This window comes from Perissodus microlepis, chromosome 6 (assembly GCF_051167445.1).
Source record: "Perissodus microlepis isolate ML-2025 ecotype Zambia chromosome 6, ASM5116744v1, whole genome shotgun sequence".
Classification (NCBI taxonomy): Eukaryota; Metazoa; Chordata; class Actinopteri; order Cichliformes; family Cichlidae; genus Perissodus; species Perissodus microlepis.
Genome location: NC_140466.1, coordinates 20,299,065 through 20,318,202, shown reverse-complemented (window position 1 = coordinate 20,318,202; position 19,138 = coordinate 20,299,065). Strand labels below are relative to the sequence as shown.

The 19,138-nt window shown below is 43.1% G+C and overlaps 1 protein-coding gene across 3 annotated transcripts in view; it reads right to left on the bottom strand.

The window, feature by feature from the left end:
* Positions 1-14,123, bottom strand: part of ndst3 (N-deacetylase/N-sulfotransferase (heparan glucosaminyl) 3) — a 52,745-nt gene extending 38,622 nt beyond the window's left edge. For 2 of the 3 annotated variants that reach the window (XM_084931399.1, XM_084931397.1), the window contains exons 1-3: positions 13,697-14,123; positions 10,669-11,970; positions 1,888-1,975 (exon numbers count right to left, since the gene is read on the bottom strand). In XM_084931399.1, the coding sequence (XP_084787525.1) occupies positions 1,888-1,975; positions 10,669-11,667 (1,087 nt within the window). In that variant the 5' untranslated portion in view covers positions 11,668-11,970; positions 13,697-14,123. Of the gene's footprint in view, positions 1-1,887; positions 1,976-10,668; positions 11,971-12,077; positions 12,170-13,696 lie in introns of all 3 variants that reach the window. The other variant, XM_084931398.1, reaches the window with a different exon arrangement.
* Positions 14,124-19,138: the final 5,015 nt, after the last annotated feature.

The window sequence follows — 19,138 nt, the reverse complement described above, 5'->3', positions numbered from 1 at the left end:
AAATCTAAAGCTATTAAATAACATATATTGGTTTTAGTGATGATGTGATAACATATGCACACTATAATTATAATTAGAACCATGTGGGTCACGTTATTCCTGCTAACATGCCTGTAAAAAAAAATAGTCTGTATGTAAAGGATGGATGTAGCTACCCTGTTCTGTTGGTTAGTCCCATCCTAAAACCTGTCACCATCCTGGTGCTTTGCAAACAGGTGTGACCTGTCATACGTGGATCGAACTAAGAAACTGAGGTGCATTCGTCATATGCCAGCTACTTGAAAATTATATGGCAGCTATTCCCAAATGCATATTCTGATTGCTGGTCTCTAACTATGGCCATAATTTCGAAAAATTACAGTTTTTCTAAATCGCTTTGGTGCAACTCTCACACCAGAAACGTCATTCTCACTGTTCTTAACGCAGTTCCCTAATCAGTAACGCATTTCCCCACCGACATTAGGCTTTCTCATTATTTTTATGCACACTGCTGTAATTTTACACGAGCTTCACTGATATTCGTATTTCAACGCTAAAAGTATTTGTTAGTGTGTCGACGCAGTTCTCATTTGAATGCCACAGCTTGTTAAAACCGTGTGTACTTTTGTGTGTCAGTACCCTTCATCTCTCACTTTCCTGAATACTGTCCAGTATTGTATTAGTGTTCTCAATCAAATCACTTCAAACTTATTTCAAATATTTTTGGAAGAGCAAGGCCAGCAACACACTGTCAGTGCTCGCAAAAATAAACACATGTTCTCAATAGTCACAGCTACATGCCATGTCACTGCTAATTAGACACAAGGATATACTATACATATACACCCACTGGTCACTTTATTAGTTACACCTTGCTAGTACTGGGTTGGACCCTCTATTGCCTTAAGAATAGTTTGTGTCATAGATTCAGGAAAGCGCTGGAATTATTCCTCAGAGATTTTTCTTCGTGCTGACACGACAGCAACTGCGTGATGCTGTCAGCTGCTCATTCAAATTTCCCCTTCCACTACATCCCAAAGGTGTTCTGGAGCACTGAGATCCACATTCAGTTGTCTTTCTTCCATATTGTGATGCTCAGTTTGAACTTCAGCAGGCTGTCTTGACCATGTCTACATGGCTAAATGCTTTGAGTTACTGACATATGATTGGTTGATTAGATATTTGCATTAGCGAGTAGTTCAACAGGCGTACCTAATAAAGTGTTTGCTAAATGTAAGTAGTGTGATTTTAGTGGACTACACAGTACTTGGTGGTATGTTCTGAGACTGTTTTCTGTGTTCTGATGCATATAGTTACACATGCATCATTTTGCATTCATTTGAAGTTTCAAATAAATCCTTCACATTTCTTCTTTGTGACTGAACACTTGTTACTCCACATTATGCCTACATTTTTGCAGTATTCTTTATAAAGTCACTAAGGCTTATCATAAAAATACCAAACTATTTGGTCCAAGTCCTAAAATGGTGATGAAAGGGTTTGTATTCATTGGTTCATTGCAGCTGCTAACTGTACCAAAACAGTGTAGTTTATACTTCTCTGCAATAAGTTTCCCTTTCTTAGAGTCACCTTAGTGGAATATTAATTAAACTATAAAGATGTATTTGTGTCATGTTGATTCATGTATGGAAAAACTCCCTTTCAACAGGAGAAAACCTCCAGCGGAAACAGGCTCAGGGTGGGGCGGCCATCTGCCGCGACCGGTTGGGTGGGGAGAGGAATAGTTGGTGTGGAGCACCCACAATTTCATTGTACATGTACAACGACAATAAAGGCTATGCTATTCTATTTTATTTGATTCTCTTAAATATGTACACATCATTTTTTGTATTCATCATATTTAAATTATTTTGCAAAGGTTAGATAGAAAAACATGAGAAAACCCACCTGTGTGGTAGAACTTCCCAGAGAAGCCCAGATTAAAGGTAAAGTTGGAGATCTGAGAACGAAGCTGCTTCTGAGTATCAAGGAGAGCCTGTAAACACAGATAGACAGTCAGACAGACAGATAGACAGATGCAAAATAAAAAACAATATGTTAAGTTTATTTCTCCCCAGCGAGTCTACACATACAAATTGGTTTTAGATCTTGTGTTTCTTTGATGTATATTTAAGTGAGCACTTGTTCCTTCGACAGCTGCCAGGATGGCCGTGTGCTCGCATCAGTACTTAAACTATGGCTGCTCAATGGAAGCAGTCACCAATGTGCTCTTGCACTGTGTCTCATTATTAGAGTCTCCTCTTTTGTTTTCTACATGCACAAGTCTTCCGTTCCCGTACTTAAAGTTTCAGCAATCTCTAGTTTCAGTGCTCGAATCAGGATTTTCCTCACTTATTTAATGACTTCATTAGTTTACTGGCCTTTAAACAAAGACTCTGTAATGAGTGTTAACTAAAGAGAGTCGCACACTCTGCACACACACACACACACACACACCGACAGTAATGCAAGTTAATGAAGGTCAGTGCATTAGTAGCCTCTGGAGGGTGGACTAATACCCCCACCCCACTACACACACACACACACACACACACAGTCTCCTCCCTTCTGATCACTGTTTCCATCCATCCCTAACATTACCAAGTGAAACCCTGAACATCCCTGCTGCCTCTCTCTGTCTCCCTTTCTCCTTCTATTTTTCCATCTTCCCACTTGTGAGAACCTGCAGCTGCCTCTCTGCCCCCCTTCCCCATTTGTCTTCCACCCCTCCCACCCTTCTCTCAAACTCCATCTCTCCCTTGCTTGCTCCGTGAAAATGTCACATTCTCAGGAGACAGGGCTGCTCTAATTTGAAAGGAAGGCTAAAGCACCATGGAGGAAAGAGCGCTCACTCTCCCTCTCTATAGCCCTCTACCCCTGCTCCCTCTCCCGCGCTCTCACACTCTTCTTGCTATCGTTGCACTTCCTCGCCATTTGCGCCTGCAAATTTTTTGTTTATACATAAAACTCTTGTAATTCTCTTTATATCTCAGTCTGCTGGGTCTTTCCGTTGGGCTATAAGCTCCACATCTCCACTACCAATCTTTGTCATGCTGCTTTTAATCGATCCCCAGGAACCCTCCGTGATTTACGAGACCTGAGCACAGCTGAACTGAGAGCAAGGAATTGGTTCCAGGCAGTCTTCCCCACTCCCGCTCTCCGTTTTCCCCTCTCTTATTTCCTCCCGAGTGTGTCTCTCAAACCAACAAATACACAGACACATGCGTGGAGTGTCTTCATTAACTCTAATCTAATGGTGCTGAAGATGGCTGCATGCTGACAGATGTGCACAACTCCCTAATCTGATCCCCTGTCTACTCTGCTATGACATCCTCTATATCTTACGCACACATGCACACATGCGAGCCAACGTGTGGATAGAAAGACTTAAGAATTAAATTAAGTTTGTAGCTGAGTGCTTTGCATGGTAACTCAATCTACACTGCCTGATGCACTTGGTCAAAATGCATTATTAACGCGTGTGTAGATAACTGTGAGACTCGGCGTAGGTGTGTGTCCAAGTGTGTGGTATATTAGTTTGAACGTCTCATTTGTATTCTGTTACCAAACATCCACAGAGGAAACAGAAGAGTCACAAAGAAAATGTTTGCTGCTTTTAGCATGTTTGGCTATGAAAGTCAGTATCATGGCATCTGTTTCATCGTATGGATTTTTGGGACTTTATCCCTCTGCTCTGGAGGCCTGAAGGGGTCATGTCTGGTAAGAGGTAGAGACTGAAGCGTGATGACCCGACTGTCTTCCAGTCCTCGTCTTGTGTTTTACTTCTGTAGAGACCTCAAAGACAGTTTTGTGTGCAGATACTTCAGGATCTTACGGTTTTCTCTTATCTAGAGGGAAGTAAAAAGGAACCTATCTGTGGAAGGATAAACTTTAGAGCTGGATAATCACTAACACCAGTGCTCATCGCTCTTCTCCTTTGCTTTTGAAACCCTTTACATGCAGGTCTTCTGAAAGATTAGACCCGCATAAGGGTAAACCTGTGTCTCACTAAATATTTTCCTCCCATTTCTGACTCGTCGCATACTTTTATTGTGTCGCAGCATAATTGTGAACAGAATGTGTTTTTAAACTCTTTTTTTGATGTTCCATTTTTTGGGGATTCTAATTTGAGTCCTCCTGAAAAGGATTATTCTGACATGAAGCGCTGTGAAAGGGACAATGTGATGTTGACAAATTGTTGCATCAAAGAAGCTGCTATTCAGGAGCCAACTCTCACATTGTAAACATCAGAGAAGCAACTGACAGGGTGATGTTTTTTCTTTTTTTCTTTTCAAAACTCTCGGCAATAACAAAAAAACCTTTACCAGCAACAAATAACTGAGACAAGGTTCTCAACTGTGCGTCAGTTCTCGAGTGGCTTTCCAAATCCATTCAAAAGCTAGATTTTGGTGGGAAATTAATAAAGAAAGCTGAAAAGAAACAAAGAAGACAGAGTGTTTTGTTAATGCCTCGGTGATAGCAAAACAAAACAAAACACAGCAAACACTAATCAAAAAAAACCAAACAAAAAAAAGAACCCAGTGCACTCGGTGAACGATTGCTGTTTACTGCTTTCAAATTAGACCCAGCTTCTCAGAGTTTATGAACCACTAAAGTATGTGCAGGTATGAGCAGGGAGAAGCGTGGATACATGGTGAGCAATAAATAAAATAATAATAATAAAGGGAGTCCACTTCCTTCCTTTAATTCTGCCTCTCAGAGGGACAGAGATGTCTCCTTGTGCTGGTTTTCTTAGCGGAGCTGAAAAAAACAGAGCCCGAGTGTCTGCTGGATCCTGAGAACAGTTTTGAAATTGGCCAAAAGTGATTCTTTCTGGTAGGCAAAGTGAGAGTTGGGAGGCAGGACTATGCAGGGCGCGAGAGATCCTTCCAATCCGAGCGATGAAGGTAAACGCACACACTGGGATTAGCGGTCGAGCAATAGCCCTAATTTCTGTGCCCAATCCCACTGCTTCCTAACACTGCTAGTGTCAGAAGCGATGCCAGTTGTTTCTGTGTATGTGCGAGCGGTAGTGTGCGTCGGCGCGTGTACTTTCATGTGTGTGTGGAGGAAGAGTTGCCAGCTAGATGTTGGAGTTCAAACAGATGGGAGACAGGCATCTGGACAGCTGGCACTCACTGCCTTTCAAAAACCCTTTACAGCAACCACCTCTTCACCATATCCCCATTCTGTCATTCTTGCATTTGCACTGCTTCTTTTTCTCCTATTCCTTTTCCTTTCCACAGCTCTAAGGCTCACTGGGATATCTAAAATAATAAGAGCAATTATAAAATAACTTATTTTAAGTCGAATTTTTTTTAACACACAAGTAAATTCGAAGGCGAGAGAAACAACAAACAAGAGAGGAACACTTATCGAGTTTTAATTCCTCTGCGAAAACGAAGCGGGTCAAAGTTCTTGATTCATCTACATGAGTGCTTTGTGCCTACACTGTATGTGCGTGTAATGTTAACACTAGACCAGCAGATTTAACTGGGTCAGGCATCTCTATTTGATGAGCAGAAAGAAAACCGCACTAGTTAATGCCAGCCTTCCCTTCGCTCACTCTTCCCGTCCCTATTCCACTTCCACGCTCACTTGTCAGATACAAGTCAGTGTAGCCTATTATATTGAAGCATTTTTACTAAATCATCTATTCACTTGCATTTACGTTTCCAAGGTACTTGTGATTGCTTTGGCATCGCCATACTCACGCTAAATTCTACTTGGCAGCCCCTCAAGGCGTTTGAGTTTCAGTGATTGCAGTGACTGCAAAACCTGCCTCATTTTGTGGGAGAAAATAATGGCCCACGGCCACATTCTTAGAGTTTAATTGGAGTAAAACTAGAGCACTGACAACAATTGTTAATTAAACCAAATGAGTTACAAAGATATATATGCATATGTTTTTTTTAATAGGTAAATGCTTTCTTTGCAGTACTCTTTACAACACTGGTGACTGTCTTAAAAAATAATTAAATAAAAACAATTTAATCTTGCAAATTCATTTCCCTAATAGCATATCTGTAAAAGTTCTCTGTAGGGCTGGCTGTGATCATTTCTCTCGCCCTGATCGGGGGGATGAGTGAGAGCAGATGTCAGGATGCATCATGCTGGAAGCATTATCCCGCTCTCCTCTGGCATCCTCTATATAATTTCTTTTTCTTCTTTCCCACCTGCAATGCTGTCATTTACCTAAAGGGTACGTGCTTTAAATGATTGTAGCACAGACAAAAACAAAGAGCTTTGTGTGCCTGTTGTAACAAAAGACCCTAATCAATCCTCTTTCTCAAATTTCCTTGGCTCTGCACTGATTTTTTTGTTGTTGTTTAATCTTTTATCCACTGTTTATGTCTTTTTTAATTCATTAGTTACGTAACAGCATTTGGCAAACTGGCAAACGGATATGGAAAGAGCTTAGTTTGATTAACTTAAGTTGCAAATGTGCATCATACTTAATTGGGTCTAAAGATTAACTAGAAATTGGATTGCACAATAAATTAGAGACAACTAAGCCAAAAACCTTCACTGAAATCTGTATATTGCTCATTTTGTGTAATGCCATTTTTGTTTTCAATTTAAGGTTAAATCAAAGCGATTATAAGGATATTTTAAAATAAAAGACTTTAGCTCAGACATTTATTTCAAACTGGCGCATTGTTTTCGGCCCTGTGTCAGGGAACGCTGCAAAAACCGGGCCTTCTATTCAATCTTACAGACAAAATGGTACTTTACGGTTTATTAGGCCACATGAAAGTGGGAACTATTTGACTCGCTAAATTAAAAAAAAAATCATGAAAATGGCAAAAAAGAATTGCCTGGTTCTGTTTCCGTAAACACAATTGAATCTTATTTACTCAACTATTTGTTTCTTACAAGTGCAAGATGTGGACTGGGGGTACATAAAAAATGGCAAACTGTGGGCAGTTTCTTCAGATATGATGACATTTCTAGCGCTGGACAATTGAATATATACGCATAAGAATATGAGGGGAGAGGTTATACAACACAGAAAAGTTCTGTGTTGGCATGAGGCAACCGTGCAAATCACAACAATCCAAAAAACTCTTTTTCAGATGACTGCATGCAGCCCCGTGTTCTGAAAGAGTGTGCATGTCATGGCTTCTGAATCCACAAGCAAGATGCATGTTTACACTAGTGTTTCTTCTAAACTTGATGATGCTACTACAGAAAACACCTTGGAGAGGAAGAGAACGAGAAGGGAGTCGAGAGAGGATAGAGAGGCTTAGAGAGGAATACAGATAGGCCAGAGATAGTGATCAATGACTCAGGCGAGGAGGAAGGTGTGTGGAGGAGGAGGAGGTGGAAGGGTGGAAAGGTGGAGGTGATAAAGAGAGATCTGAAGATGAGGATCTGACACCTTCCTCAGGACCACTCTGAGGCGGAGGAGAGGAGAAAACCTACAAGAATGAATTAAAAAACACAACCACTGGCACAAGTATCATTGATGGGAGCTTTTGACTGGCATCATTCCTCATTTTGAGAAATGTCATCCGTGGGGTGCCTCCCTGTGAATCATTTTAATAGAGGAAATACAGCTGTGTGTGTAAGTGTGTGTGGAGACAGAAAGGGGGGGGGGGGGGGTGTAGGTATTGTTTGTCACCAGATGAACTCGTGGGGTGAGACTAATGACGAGTGCAGAGAGAAGGAGGGTGGCATTTTAATTGGTCTCTCTCTCTCTGTCTCACTCCAGTCTCCTCTCGGAGAGAACATGAGACTGAATGTTGGCTCTGCAGAGGTAAAAAGGGATTTCGAGCACTGCTCCTGCAAACATCTTGTTCCACTAATTGATCGATAACATTCCGTGTTACATACTTTGCTGCGATGTTGAACATAAGCTGCCTTCAAAGCACCGGGGAGGATTGTATTTGTCCTTCAAAAGTAGTTATTGTGGTGTCTTTCATTTATTTTTTCATATCATATGTCAGATGTCACATGGTTGAATGAAACCATTATGAAATATGAAAAAAAAATGCTTGGACAGACCTTCGAGGCGCTTGATTACGGGAGATAAAAGCGTCCTTTAATATCATCACAGTCATCAGTCGGTCACTTCTGACCCAAATTGAATCAACAACAATTTACATATTTTACTCCATAAAGCTATCTCCATACGACCTTGGCAGACAGCTCGCTTTTGTGATTAAAATGATTTCGCCGAATTCTGCTAGTGTTCATCTTTTTCAGCTGTCACCTTCACACAAAGCCAGATGTATATTACGCACAGGGTCATCTAATATGAGTCATCCCTTTCAACAGCTTTTCAGTGACATCCTGCTCGAAGGGACGGGCTTGTTTTTAAGAGCCCATCTGAAATCTAAGCAACAGCTTTTACTACTCAGTCTCTGCACCGTGACAGACGTAGCAGAAAACAGGGGAAATGAATGGGTGGATCACATCATTATGAATGTTAAAGCCCTAACATCACCTAATATTGCCTCCAAAAAAACGGTTTCAACACATAAGAGCAGGTTTGCCTCTGTCAGTCGGGATTGTTCTGGCTCATTCTGCAGATGCTCAGTCGATTTTTGCTGGCTGGCTCAACACCTTTGTGTTTTTTCTTTTTTGTCATTTTTCAACTGGACCACTTTTTGCAGTGTGCACTTTACCCCCGCTGGGGTAGGCCGCTGCTGCTGAATGTCAACACCCAAGGTTTCCCAGCAAAAACACGGCATTGTGACGACGTGATTAAAGTTATTCGCTTATTTGTCAGTGGTTTTAATGTTGTGGCTGCTGGTGCATGTGGTAAGTTGCCTTACTCATACTGTAATCTGACAACTTCACCCGAGGCTGTCCATCTCTGAGGGGACAGCTGCTACAAGTCATCATATTCCTGCTCCCTTACTTCCTCCCTTCTGATTTCTCATTTGCCTTCAGCATTTTGTTTCTCTGAAAATGCAAAGTTAGCTTCTAGCTCTTCCCTTGGGCGCAGCGCTCTAACTTTCTCTACCTCCCCCCTCCCGCCCTCAAACTATTTTCCTTTTTGATCTTTTCCTTGAGCTTTCCTGTCTGCAATTGCCTGAAGTATAGAGAGACGAGTCGAAATATGGAGGTAATGTGTTTCAAATGGCATCCCTCCCTTTTTTTTTCCTGATCCTATCTCTCTCTATCTATCCATCTCCTCCTCTCCATCGCTTACTCCGTGCGCATCTCCCTGCCCTTCTGTTATGGCACTGGTTCATCCTCATGTATATTTATGCTACAAAGCTGAAGAGTCAGGCAGACTTAAAATGAAAACTCCAACTAGGGAGCATTTGTGTGTTCATTTTGTGAACGCGCATGCGCTCAGCAATGTGTGCGAGAGTGTGCCCGCGTCGCTGCGTGGAGGTACATGTGTGTGACCGTGCGTGAATATGCACTCTTTTATCCTTTTTGGATAGAAGCATCTTTTTTATATTCAAGGGTGGAATTCCTCTCCACTTCGCCACACACTGCATTCCTGCTTTTTCAGCCCTCTCCATTCCTCTCATCTCCGGCCCAAATTTCCGCCACGGACAGGTGCCTCATTTTTTTGTCAGTGCCTGACAGGACAGGTGAAAGTGACATTCTAATCTAAAGCAGTAATTCAGGAAGCAACCAACCACACACACACACATTTCTATATCACGTATATATATCCTGTGACTGCAGGGGGATGAGCAAACTCTTCTCTTCTTAGCTCTTGCACGTAACCACATAACAGCAAAAATCTCACCTTCCTTAGAGTCCTCCCCCGACACGCACACACAAACACCTCCGACAGTCGCACGGACCGACACACTGCTATACATGAAAACCCCCCAAAACACAATTTATTTTGCTTGAACCTCTCAGAGCGAGAATGCACTGGGAGAATGTGACCAATGATTTCAAACAAAATTCCTCCTGCTGGGGAGATTTATCCACCCTCCAGCAAACATGAAATACTTTTTCTCTCATAAATATTACATTCACTCAAGATTTTAAGTCTTTGGAAATATTTTACTTTGCCACGCATACATCACATAGGTTCACGGCTCTTTATCTGCATATATATATATATGTGTGTGTGTGTGCGTGTGTGTATGTGTGTGTTTGTTCATGCAAGCGTGTCTTTTGAAACAATAGCTGTCCTGAGAGGCAGGCTGCATGGCTGACTCTCCTTTAGTTTTCCTAAGAGGAGGAACGTGGGAAATAGGAATAAATGCCATTCATCTTTTGACTGGCTCATTCACTACCTCTCTTTCTCTCTCCCCCTCTCTCTCTTACCCCTCCTGTTTCCCCCTTTCACACCACATCTTTGTTCCTTTAAATGGCCTCTTTTGGCTAAATCTCCATTTGAGAATACCCTCTCGTTGTACCCCAACAAATATGCACTTGATACAACAAACACACAGGGGCCTTACACACATACAAAAGCTCCTCCAAATATCTCCTCAGAGCACTCATGCCTGAGCTAAAAAAAAAAAAATCCTCTAAAATACTCTCCTGGAACAATCTTCTGCTGAGGTGACTTACAGTGCAATCGGAAAAACCTCCTTATCTCCACCGCTGCACTGCCATCAATTACTGTTTTTAGAAGTTGATACCAGAATGAAAAATCTAATCCAACTCAACTGACCCGACATGAATTCATCCTCCTTATCCCTATCTTTCTCTCTCTAATTCACATTATCTCACACACACACGCATGCCCCAGCACCATCATACCTTCACATCCTTGGCATTCATGCGTGTCCCTTCTTTCCCCACAAAAATGTCATCTATATCCACCAGTATGTGCCGGTCCAGACCCAAAGTAAGCTTCCTGTCTGTGAGGTAGGAAATGGCATCCACCAGGATGAGTCTGTGGAGCCAGTAGGCCAGTCCCTGGCCAAAAAGCACTCTCCTCACCCCATCGTATAGTCCCATGTCCTGTACCACTGTGGCCTGGAGGCCTTGACTGAACCCAGGCCCTGAATTATCACCGCTGCCTGCGCCTCCACCCTCCTTAGCCCGTGCGTGCAGCACCGCCAGGTATGTGGAGTGATTAGAGGAGAATGAAGTCCAGTCTTCACCGGGTAAAGGTCCTCGATCTGTCCCGGGTTTGGTAAGGTGGAGAAGAGGTGAACTAGAGACCACACAACAGTCCCAAAGCGCCTGGTTGGTCCTAAGCACCAGCGGTAGTCCTCGCAGTTTAAGAGTAGATGGGGAGTTTTCCGTGGAGCGATAGAAACCGATGATGCCCACTCTATACTCAGTACAGTACTGATGCAACAGCTGTCTGTTCCACGTGTCTGCATTTGCATACTTTAACAGATTCTCATAAATGATGAGGGAAAATCGTCCACGGCCCTTTTCTGTAAGTGGCGGAAGGTCGCCCTTTCCTGAAGCAATCTCCATACGGAACTGGAAATGTGCCGACTCCAGTATAGCTACAATGTCTTGGCCAAGCTGGGAGTACTGGGACTCCACCAGCACCAAAACTACTTGGTCAGTGTAGACATGTGTGTGAGGAGGGTTGGGAGGGTAGGGGTACGGGAGCTGACGATACGGGGACATGGAGAGCGGCTGGGAGCAGGCGGGCTCAGGGGATTGTCCGAGCTGCATGGAAGGGGAGGAGTTCGTAAAGAGAAAATAGGCAGAGAGGAGCAGGGAGACGAGACAGCAGGAGGCCAATAAGAGCAAGAGCCTTCGTAAATGGCGGCGGAATCGGACGGCCACAGTCATTGCAACCTGTTGAGGGGTCGTGCGCAGGAAGAAGTGACGTCTTTTGTAGTTTGTTGAAGTCTAGCGAGCGAGTCCAGGAGACAGAGCGTTTCTGGAAACCCGAGCGATTGACTAGGTGTGAGACAGGAGCAAACCCACAAAGCCACTCAGGTGTGTGTCATGTCACCATGGCAGTCGGATAAGGGAGCTGTGCCGGATGTCAGGGAACAAAGGTCTTGATTGAAGCAAAGTAGTCGAGGTGCTCGACTCCCAGTCCTCGTAGTGGAATCACGTGCGCAGATGGAGGTGGGCGATGATTAATATCTGCAGGGAAAGGGGACAAGGAGAAAAGAAGAAAGAGTGAATTTGCCGGGCAAGGTTGAATAGTATGCATTAGTTCTCTGCGTGCCTGCTTGCGGGTGTGTGTGTACCTTGGTTGTGCCACCCTGGGGAATGTGAGGGCACAGCTGGTAACTACTGTGCTGATTGAAAACAACTCGCATCCTTAGGGCTTAGCCAACCTCTGGCACACACACACACACAAATAACATCACAGTTAAAAAAGCACACAACACAAAAGTCAATCCCCGCGAATAAACAACAGCTGGTTGTGTGTTAATATGGCTGTGCAGGGAGGTGGATATGGGCTCAACTAATCACTCCTATAAAGTTCCACTGAGAATACATCTAATTGCGCCAAACTCTGTGCACCTCTGTCCTATTTCTGAGCCTAATCATCTGAAATACCACAAAATTAGAGTCGGAATCCTTTTGCCAGGAGCACTAATCTGGGGGGAGTCCATGACAGTACAGAGGAAATGAAGAGCGGGAGAAAAGCGTAAGAATAAGAGAGACAGAGAAAAAGAGCAGAGAGGGGGGAAAAAATGCAATGAATTATAGAAAGAGACAAAAAAGACCAGGATTAGCATCTTAATGTATTTGCCGGGAGCCAGGGAGAGAAAAAGATCCCACAGCATCTCTTACTCTTTCTCCCCCCCATCCTCCAATCCAAGTTCTGTCATTTTGCACCCTTCTTCTTCTCTCCTTCTGTCTCTTTGAATATCAATAGTCTTTCCTCATGTTCTCCACCCTTCTGTGTTCCTTGCTTTTAGTGAACATGAGAAACAAGAAGGTTGCAGAGGAAGGGGGCTCTAGATATAACACCAGAAAATGAAACAGGGATGATGTGAAAATGTATTCTTTTTATCTCTACGCCAACATGAAGAAGATAGTTGTATGATTTACTTGAAAAAAATATATGTCATCCTAACTGGGACTTGAATTAGGAGTAGTAGCTCTGATAAATGTGTTCAAAAGTTACACCCGCGTGAAAAATGCGGAGGATACTCTTAGAAACAGAGCGTAAGAGGCGGATAAAGAAGCGCCTATGACTTAGGGACAGGTGAGTTTCTCAACAGCATGGTTGAGCTGATTGAACCTGTTACTGTATGCATGCATGTGCCCCACTGTTGGAACCACAGGAGGGCGCTGGAATTGGATTAACATGGACAGTTGGACGTCTCATGTGGAAGTTTTCGCCCCTTTTTTAATAACTTAAAGCGCTGTTGTCGTTAGTAAGAAAAACAGAATAGGAAACAGCTCTTGCTTTGCACATTTTGTCAATTTTAATATGAAACAAAAAGTTTGTGCAGCTTTGAATTTTTCAAAACTGCAGTTTTTAGCTAAAAAAAAGGAAATTTTGGTGTTTGTCACAAAATAACTGTTGATGGTTTAAAACTGATGATATTTTTATCTGAGACCTTTCTTTAAAATCCGAAAGACAAAAAAGAAGCTTTAGATCAACAGTGTAGTTCTTCTACCTATATTAGGAAGGCTGAAGAGGGTGGGAGAAAAAACACAAATTTAGTCTTGCGTCTGTTGGACCCACGGAGACAACAATACCTCTTAAAAAAAAAAAAAAGGAGCAGGTGGCACGCACCACAGATTCAGGCAGATCGAATGACTCAAACTTAACAGCAGGCAATAAAAGAGTTTTCCAATCCGCTTTCTCACGCTGGACTTTATGTAAATAACCAATTCGCCCACTTACCTTTAACCGACCACGAGGCACCGCCGTGCGGGGAGAGGGGAGCGGTGAGTGTGCGACGCTGCTTCGGATGAGTCCAGAGCTCCGGTGTCGGTGGCGCACCACTCCCGTGTGTTTCGGATGCTGAGGCGTTGTGCCATCTCTCTCTCTCTCCTTCTCTCCCTCTCTCCCCTCCACTAGAGCAGCAGGGGCGGCCAGCCGGAATGATCCGCTCTCCTCCCCTCTTTCATCATTCTTCGCTCTCTCTTACTCTCCCTCCCCCCGCTGTCTCCTCTCTCGGTGCGAGCTATGCTCACTTGTCCCTTTATCTCAGCTTATTAAGGTGGAGATTAGCTGGTAGATATCCGTAGACTCAGGAGGTGCCCGTAAACGACTGGCTGCCGCGCGTAAACGCCGCGGTTTAAGAGCGCCTACACGAGTGGAGGCGAGCTAGGGAGGGAGAGAGAGAGAGAGAGGGAGGTGGGAGATAGAAGAGGAAGGAGGGGTGGGTTGGGGCTCGGTTTGATTGACACAAACAGCCTTTTTCTCGGGCATCAGCGATCACGGACCCGGTAAAAGCTCAACGGCCCTTTAGTTGGTGTTAGTTGGATGAGGGATGTCACACACCGATACGCACCGGTGCAAGTTAATGGCGCGCTTTTACCGACTCTCTCTCGCTCTTATCGGACAAGTTATAGCAAGGATGAAAGAATAAGAAGAAAGGAGTAACGCTTTAGACTGCAGCCAGGTTCGCGTCACAAAGAATATGACCAGTGCCGGGAAATGTCTTATAATCACTATTCAAAGCACCCTGACTCGTGCATATTTGCCCACATGTGATTCAGCCTCAACGTGAATGATTTTGTACATGTCCATCAAACAGTCACAGCTTGTCAACCATGAGGGGTATTGGTGGGGTGGGGAGTGTTCGTGTTTCTTTTTTTCTTTTTTAATCTTTTTTTAAGTTGTTCCCTTTTTACATTCTAGTAGTTCATCAATCTCTTTAACCTAATTGTAGCGACACACTCTAGCTCACACAAGTCTCCATGGAGCTGGTGGGCCCCTCATTCACATCACAATGGAGCTTGTTGTAGTAGTGTGTGTTCGACAGAGAGCATACGGCATAAAGATAATGTATCAGCTTTAGAGAGAGAGGAGAGCCTCACCAGAAACTTTATGCAAAGAACTTTAAGGTGCACATAGCGAGGTGGAAAACACATCCAAACTGTTAACATGTGAGTTCTCACACACTTTGAGAATTTTTTTCCCACTCTTGGGTCATACTCTGAGTCGATAGTTCCACAATTCGTGGCTCCCACTTTAGCCATAATAACTGAGTGGTGATGGTGAGTAACAGAGCCTGAATGAAATAACGCATAACAGCCAAAATATCATGCCCTACAGAATGGAATCCAGAGATAATGAAGGTTTGGATTGGAGTATGATTGTGTTTGTATGTAAATTAGTGTCAGTGGGTGAAGTGTAATTAGAGAGGCTGTTCACCCATTTCCTCCACATTACAAGTGAAGAAGCGGCCCTTGCTATGGTGCTAGTTGGAGACAATAAGCCAGAAATGAAAACCAGACAGCTGTGTGCAGGGTGCAAGCGGGACTGCGTTAACCCTAAAGGTAATTACAGACTTGCCCGTTGCCACAAACCCCAAGAATAATAAGTGCTGAGAATGCTAAGCTCACACATGCGTAACTATACGCTGTCTCCAACTCGCAGCGGAACACAAAAGGATGCAGCCGCTCGCACAAATGCATGTGAGAGCGCACACGCAACAAAGGACTATGTGAAAAGTGTCAGAGCTGCCATGTTCAACTAGCACCCTGACTGTTCAACAGAGGAGAGCATGGAGATAAATGAGAGAGAACAAGAGAGATGGAGAGCGGGAGGCAGAATGCTTGTTGTCTTCATCAGAGGCTTTTGTTAAGTGAGAGATAAGAGAGGAGGAGCGACCGATTCCCCCTCTTTTCTCTCTCCCTGCTGAGAGCTAAATGGTGGCTCTGCGAGTCTCTGGTCCTGTGCGAGGCCCTGAAGAGAGCAAATGGAGCTCAAGTGCAAAAGCAGGAGGGGGACGAGGGGACATTATCACCACGATGCATCACATAGTCGCAAGAGTCGGAGCAGCAGGCATCTACACAGAGCATCGTTCACACTATACAGTCCTAATTAAAAACACAACAAAACACTGGACAGATTGTTGCACCGTCGCACTGAACACACAGTGGAACCTGTGCCCGGGCACTACTAACGATACTCTCTTCTGCTGGCTGTTTCCACAAAGCGCAGGATCTATGGCTCTAAGCAGCAGCTCTCTGAGATGTATCAGCTCTTTGCCTCCCACAGTGTAAACAACAACATGCTCGCTTTGCTAAGGTGTGTTGGCTGCTTGATGCTGGTGCTATTTCAATGATTCCTGCTCTTTCTTTTTCTTTTTCTTTTTCTTTTTCTTCTTTGTGTGTGTGTGTGTGTGTGTGTGTGTGTGTGTGTGTGTGTGTGTGTAAGTGAGTAAGATCAAACTACCTACCCGCTCCTGACCCCTCCCCTTGCCTGGAAATGTTGATAGATAGATGTTCTCTTAAGAGCTTGGAGGCTAAGTGAAAGCTGCCTCCCCCCTTACCCATCATCCCCAAGCACATTAGAGGAAATATCTTTTGGCCAATCAATACAGCACTCGCAGATTGATAAGCCAAAGATACGCGTACACAACAGTAAACAAGCACATGCATGCACACACGCACACGGAGAAAGAAAGATTTTCTTCTCCCATCTTTGGGTCTAGTGTATAGAATAACCAGTCCTGGATCAATCTATCACTGGAAGGCTGCCAGTAGCAGGATTACCATAGCAACATACAGCAGCAACTATAGTCTGTTATGAATAATATCACGTTTTTTTTTCTTTTTAATTTTACAAACACGGATAAATTGCTAATTTTATCCTGCCTCATACCACATATATAACATACTCATATAGCACAACTGTACACGTTCTCTCTCATTACAAGAAAAAGCCAGAGTGAAAGCAGGGCTCAGTGATGCTTTGTAGAGCAATTTACAGAAAAATTATAAATGAAATTAACAGGCCTGAAGCTATGTTATTCAATAAGCCCACAGCTACTGTGTATTCACTGAAGCAGGGGTGTCAAACATAAAGCCTAGGGGTCACAATGAGCCTGGCAAAGGCTCCAGTCCGACCCACTGGATGGCTTTGGAAAATTTGAAGTAGGACATAAATTCTGGACTTTTAACTGTATTTTCATAAATTCTACAGCTTGTCCTACTGATAAAGCCTCCCCCCCACAGCCATTCATTCTACAGTAATGAAGTACTAATTAAATTACTTAAAAGTTTCTATTTTCTTAACTGTCTACTATAGAAATGTCTGTTTTTTTGCAATGTACCCATAGTAAAATAAATAAATAAACAGATATATAAATAAATAAAACTGCATATTTTTGTGAATTAGCAAAAAAAAAAAAAAAAAAAGCTTTAGTATTACAGTAAACAACTTTTTATGTAATTTTACACATGACTTTCTAACAATTTAAGCCCAAAGAGTCAAATTTCTTGCATTACTTCAGTAGCATTTCTTTATTATGCAGAAATCTGAGACGTACTGTTGAAATTGCACTTCTGATTCCTTATATTGAGATATCTCAGGGATTAAATGTGCTGTTGAGCTAATTCACAATGACAGAAATTGGAGTCTCACTGGTCCGGCCCACTTAAGATCAAAGCGGGCTGCATGTGGCCCTCGATGCAAAATTCGTTTGACATCCCAGCACTACAGGGTGCAAAGGTGTAAGACCAAAAATGGCAACAATGAGTTTTGAATGTCAGACACCTGGAAAAATGTTCAAATCCCCGCTGCAGAGAGAGAATTCTAAAAACTCCAGCAAACACATGAGAATTTTACTCCTGACGAATTAAAATTGTAAATCAGAGAATAAACAAGAGGCTTGAATAATTCGGTTACCGACGTGAGTACTGTGCCATCTCCCTCTGCTGCTGTCACTCCTGAGGTGTTTACTTGGTGGAGCAACAGCTTTTCAGGTGAGGTTTAGTAGCATTTAATCTGATTAATGATTAGATAAATTCACAGCTATTTCACAGGTATCTGCGTCAGTGTGACACAGCCAGACAGTTTATGATCAGTGCTTGCTGCCATTGTCTTTGCCTCTAGTCTTAATATGCTCCCCTCACCCCAACCAAAAAAACACCACAAAAAACTTTTTAAAAAAATCAAGAAATAAAAACAGCACCTACACAACATTAGATAAAATGTTACTTGAAGCTAATCCTAGTACTCTGCACACCCAGTAAACCTATATTAAGTGTTGGGTCAGATAGGGAGCTTGTTGTGAAGTAAAGACTTGTGTGTTTCACAGTTATTTATTTATTTTTCCCAAGTACTGAAGTTTGCCAATACAGTTGGAGCAGCAACAGAGAACTGAGAGAGTACCGCATAATACATAATAGAAAGCAAAGGTTAAAATGCAAGAAGTCATCGCAGTAATGGAGACTTGTTTACCTGCCATGCTTCCCGGGATTTCTGTATAATGTGAGGGGGAAAATATGGAGGCTATTAAAGTTCTCAGCTCCAACAAATTTTATACAGCAGAAATGAAGCAAAACAGATAACAGATTTTACATCCAGCTCCTTCTGGGTGTTCTTGGGAATTTTGTGGGGGGGGGGATGGTTTTCTTTTACATTTTTTAAACTCTTACATCAACCATTATAAGACTGTTTTTCTGCTTGTAATCATTTTTATCACTAGGAAGTATTTTACTATAGAGATGCAACCTCGTTAGATTACATTTAGTGGTCAGGTGGAAAAGATCTCCATGTCTCAGCAGTGCAAACAGTGAGCAGGATCGCAGCAGTGTGTTTTGGTAAGACTTTGTTTACTCCGTGTGACTCATTGACAGACAGGATGTGGTTCGCCAATAAGAACACGGGTTTTTTTTTGACAAATTCAGGAACAATATTGCCTCCACGCAAACAGAAACACACATAAATGCGCACACGTACCCACAAGATCATGCTTGACGCCCACACATCTCTGTAAACAACCCAACACTCCCACACTTTTACAAGCCACAAACACTGGCAGGCTTGTTGCTTGTTAGAGTGACGGAGCGCACCTTCATTTCATATCATATCAACACTTCATCTCAGCGCTGATTAGAAGTGATGTTTCTGACAGACAAAAAGCCACCGAGTAGCGGTAAGGCTAGACGTGTGCGCAAGCGTTTAAGAAAAACAAACACCAGTCTGGCGGTGTTGTAGCCGCATATCATGTGGTTGTATGAGAATTTAAACAACAGAAAATTAGGAAGGAGCACAGAGAGATAGAGAAAGTACAGGGGGAGGATGTCAGAAAGCACAACAGCGATCAGATCACACAGTGCTCAAGGGACGGAAGGGTAAAGTGATCCGTCTCTGTCTCTCTGACCT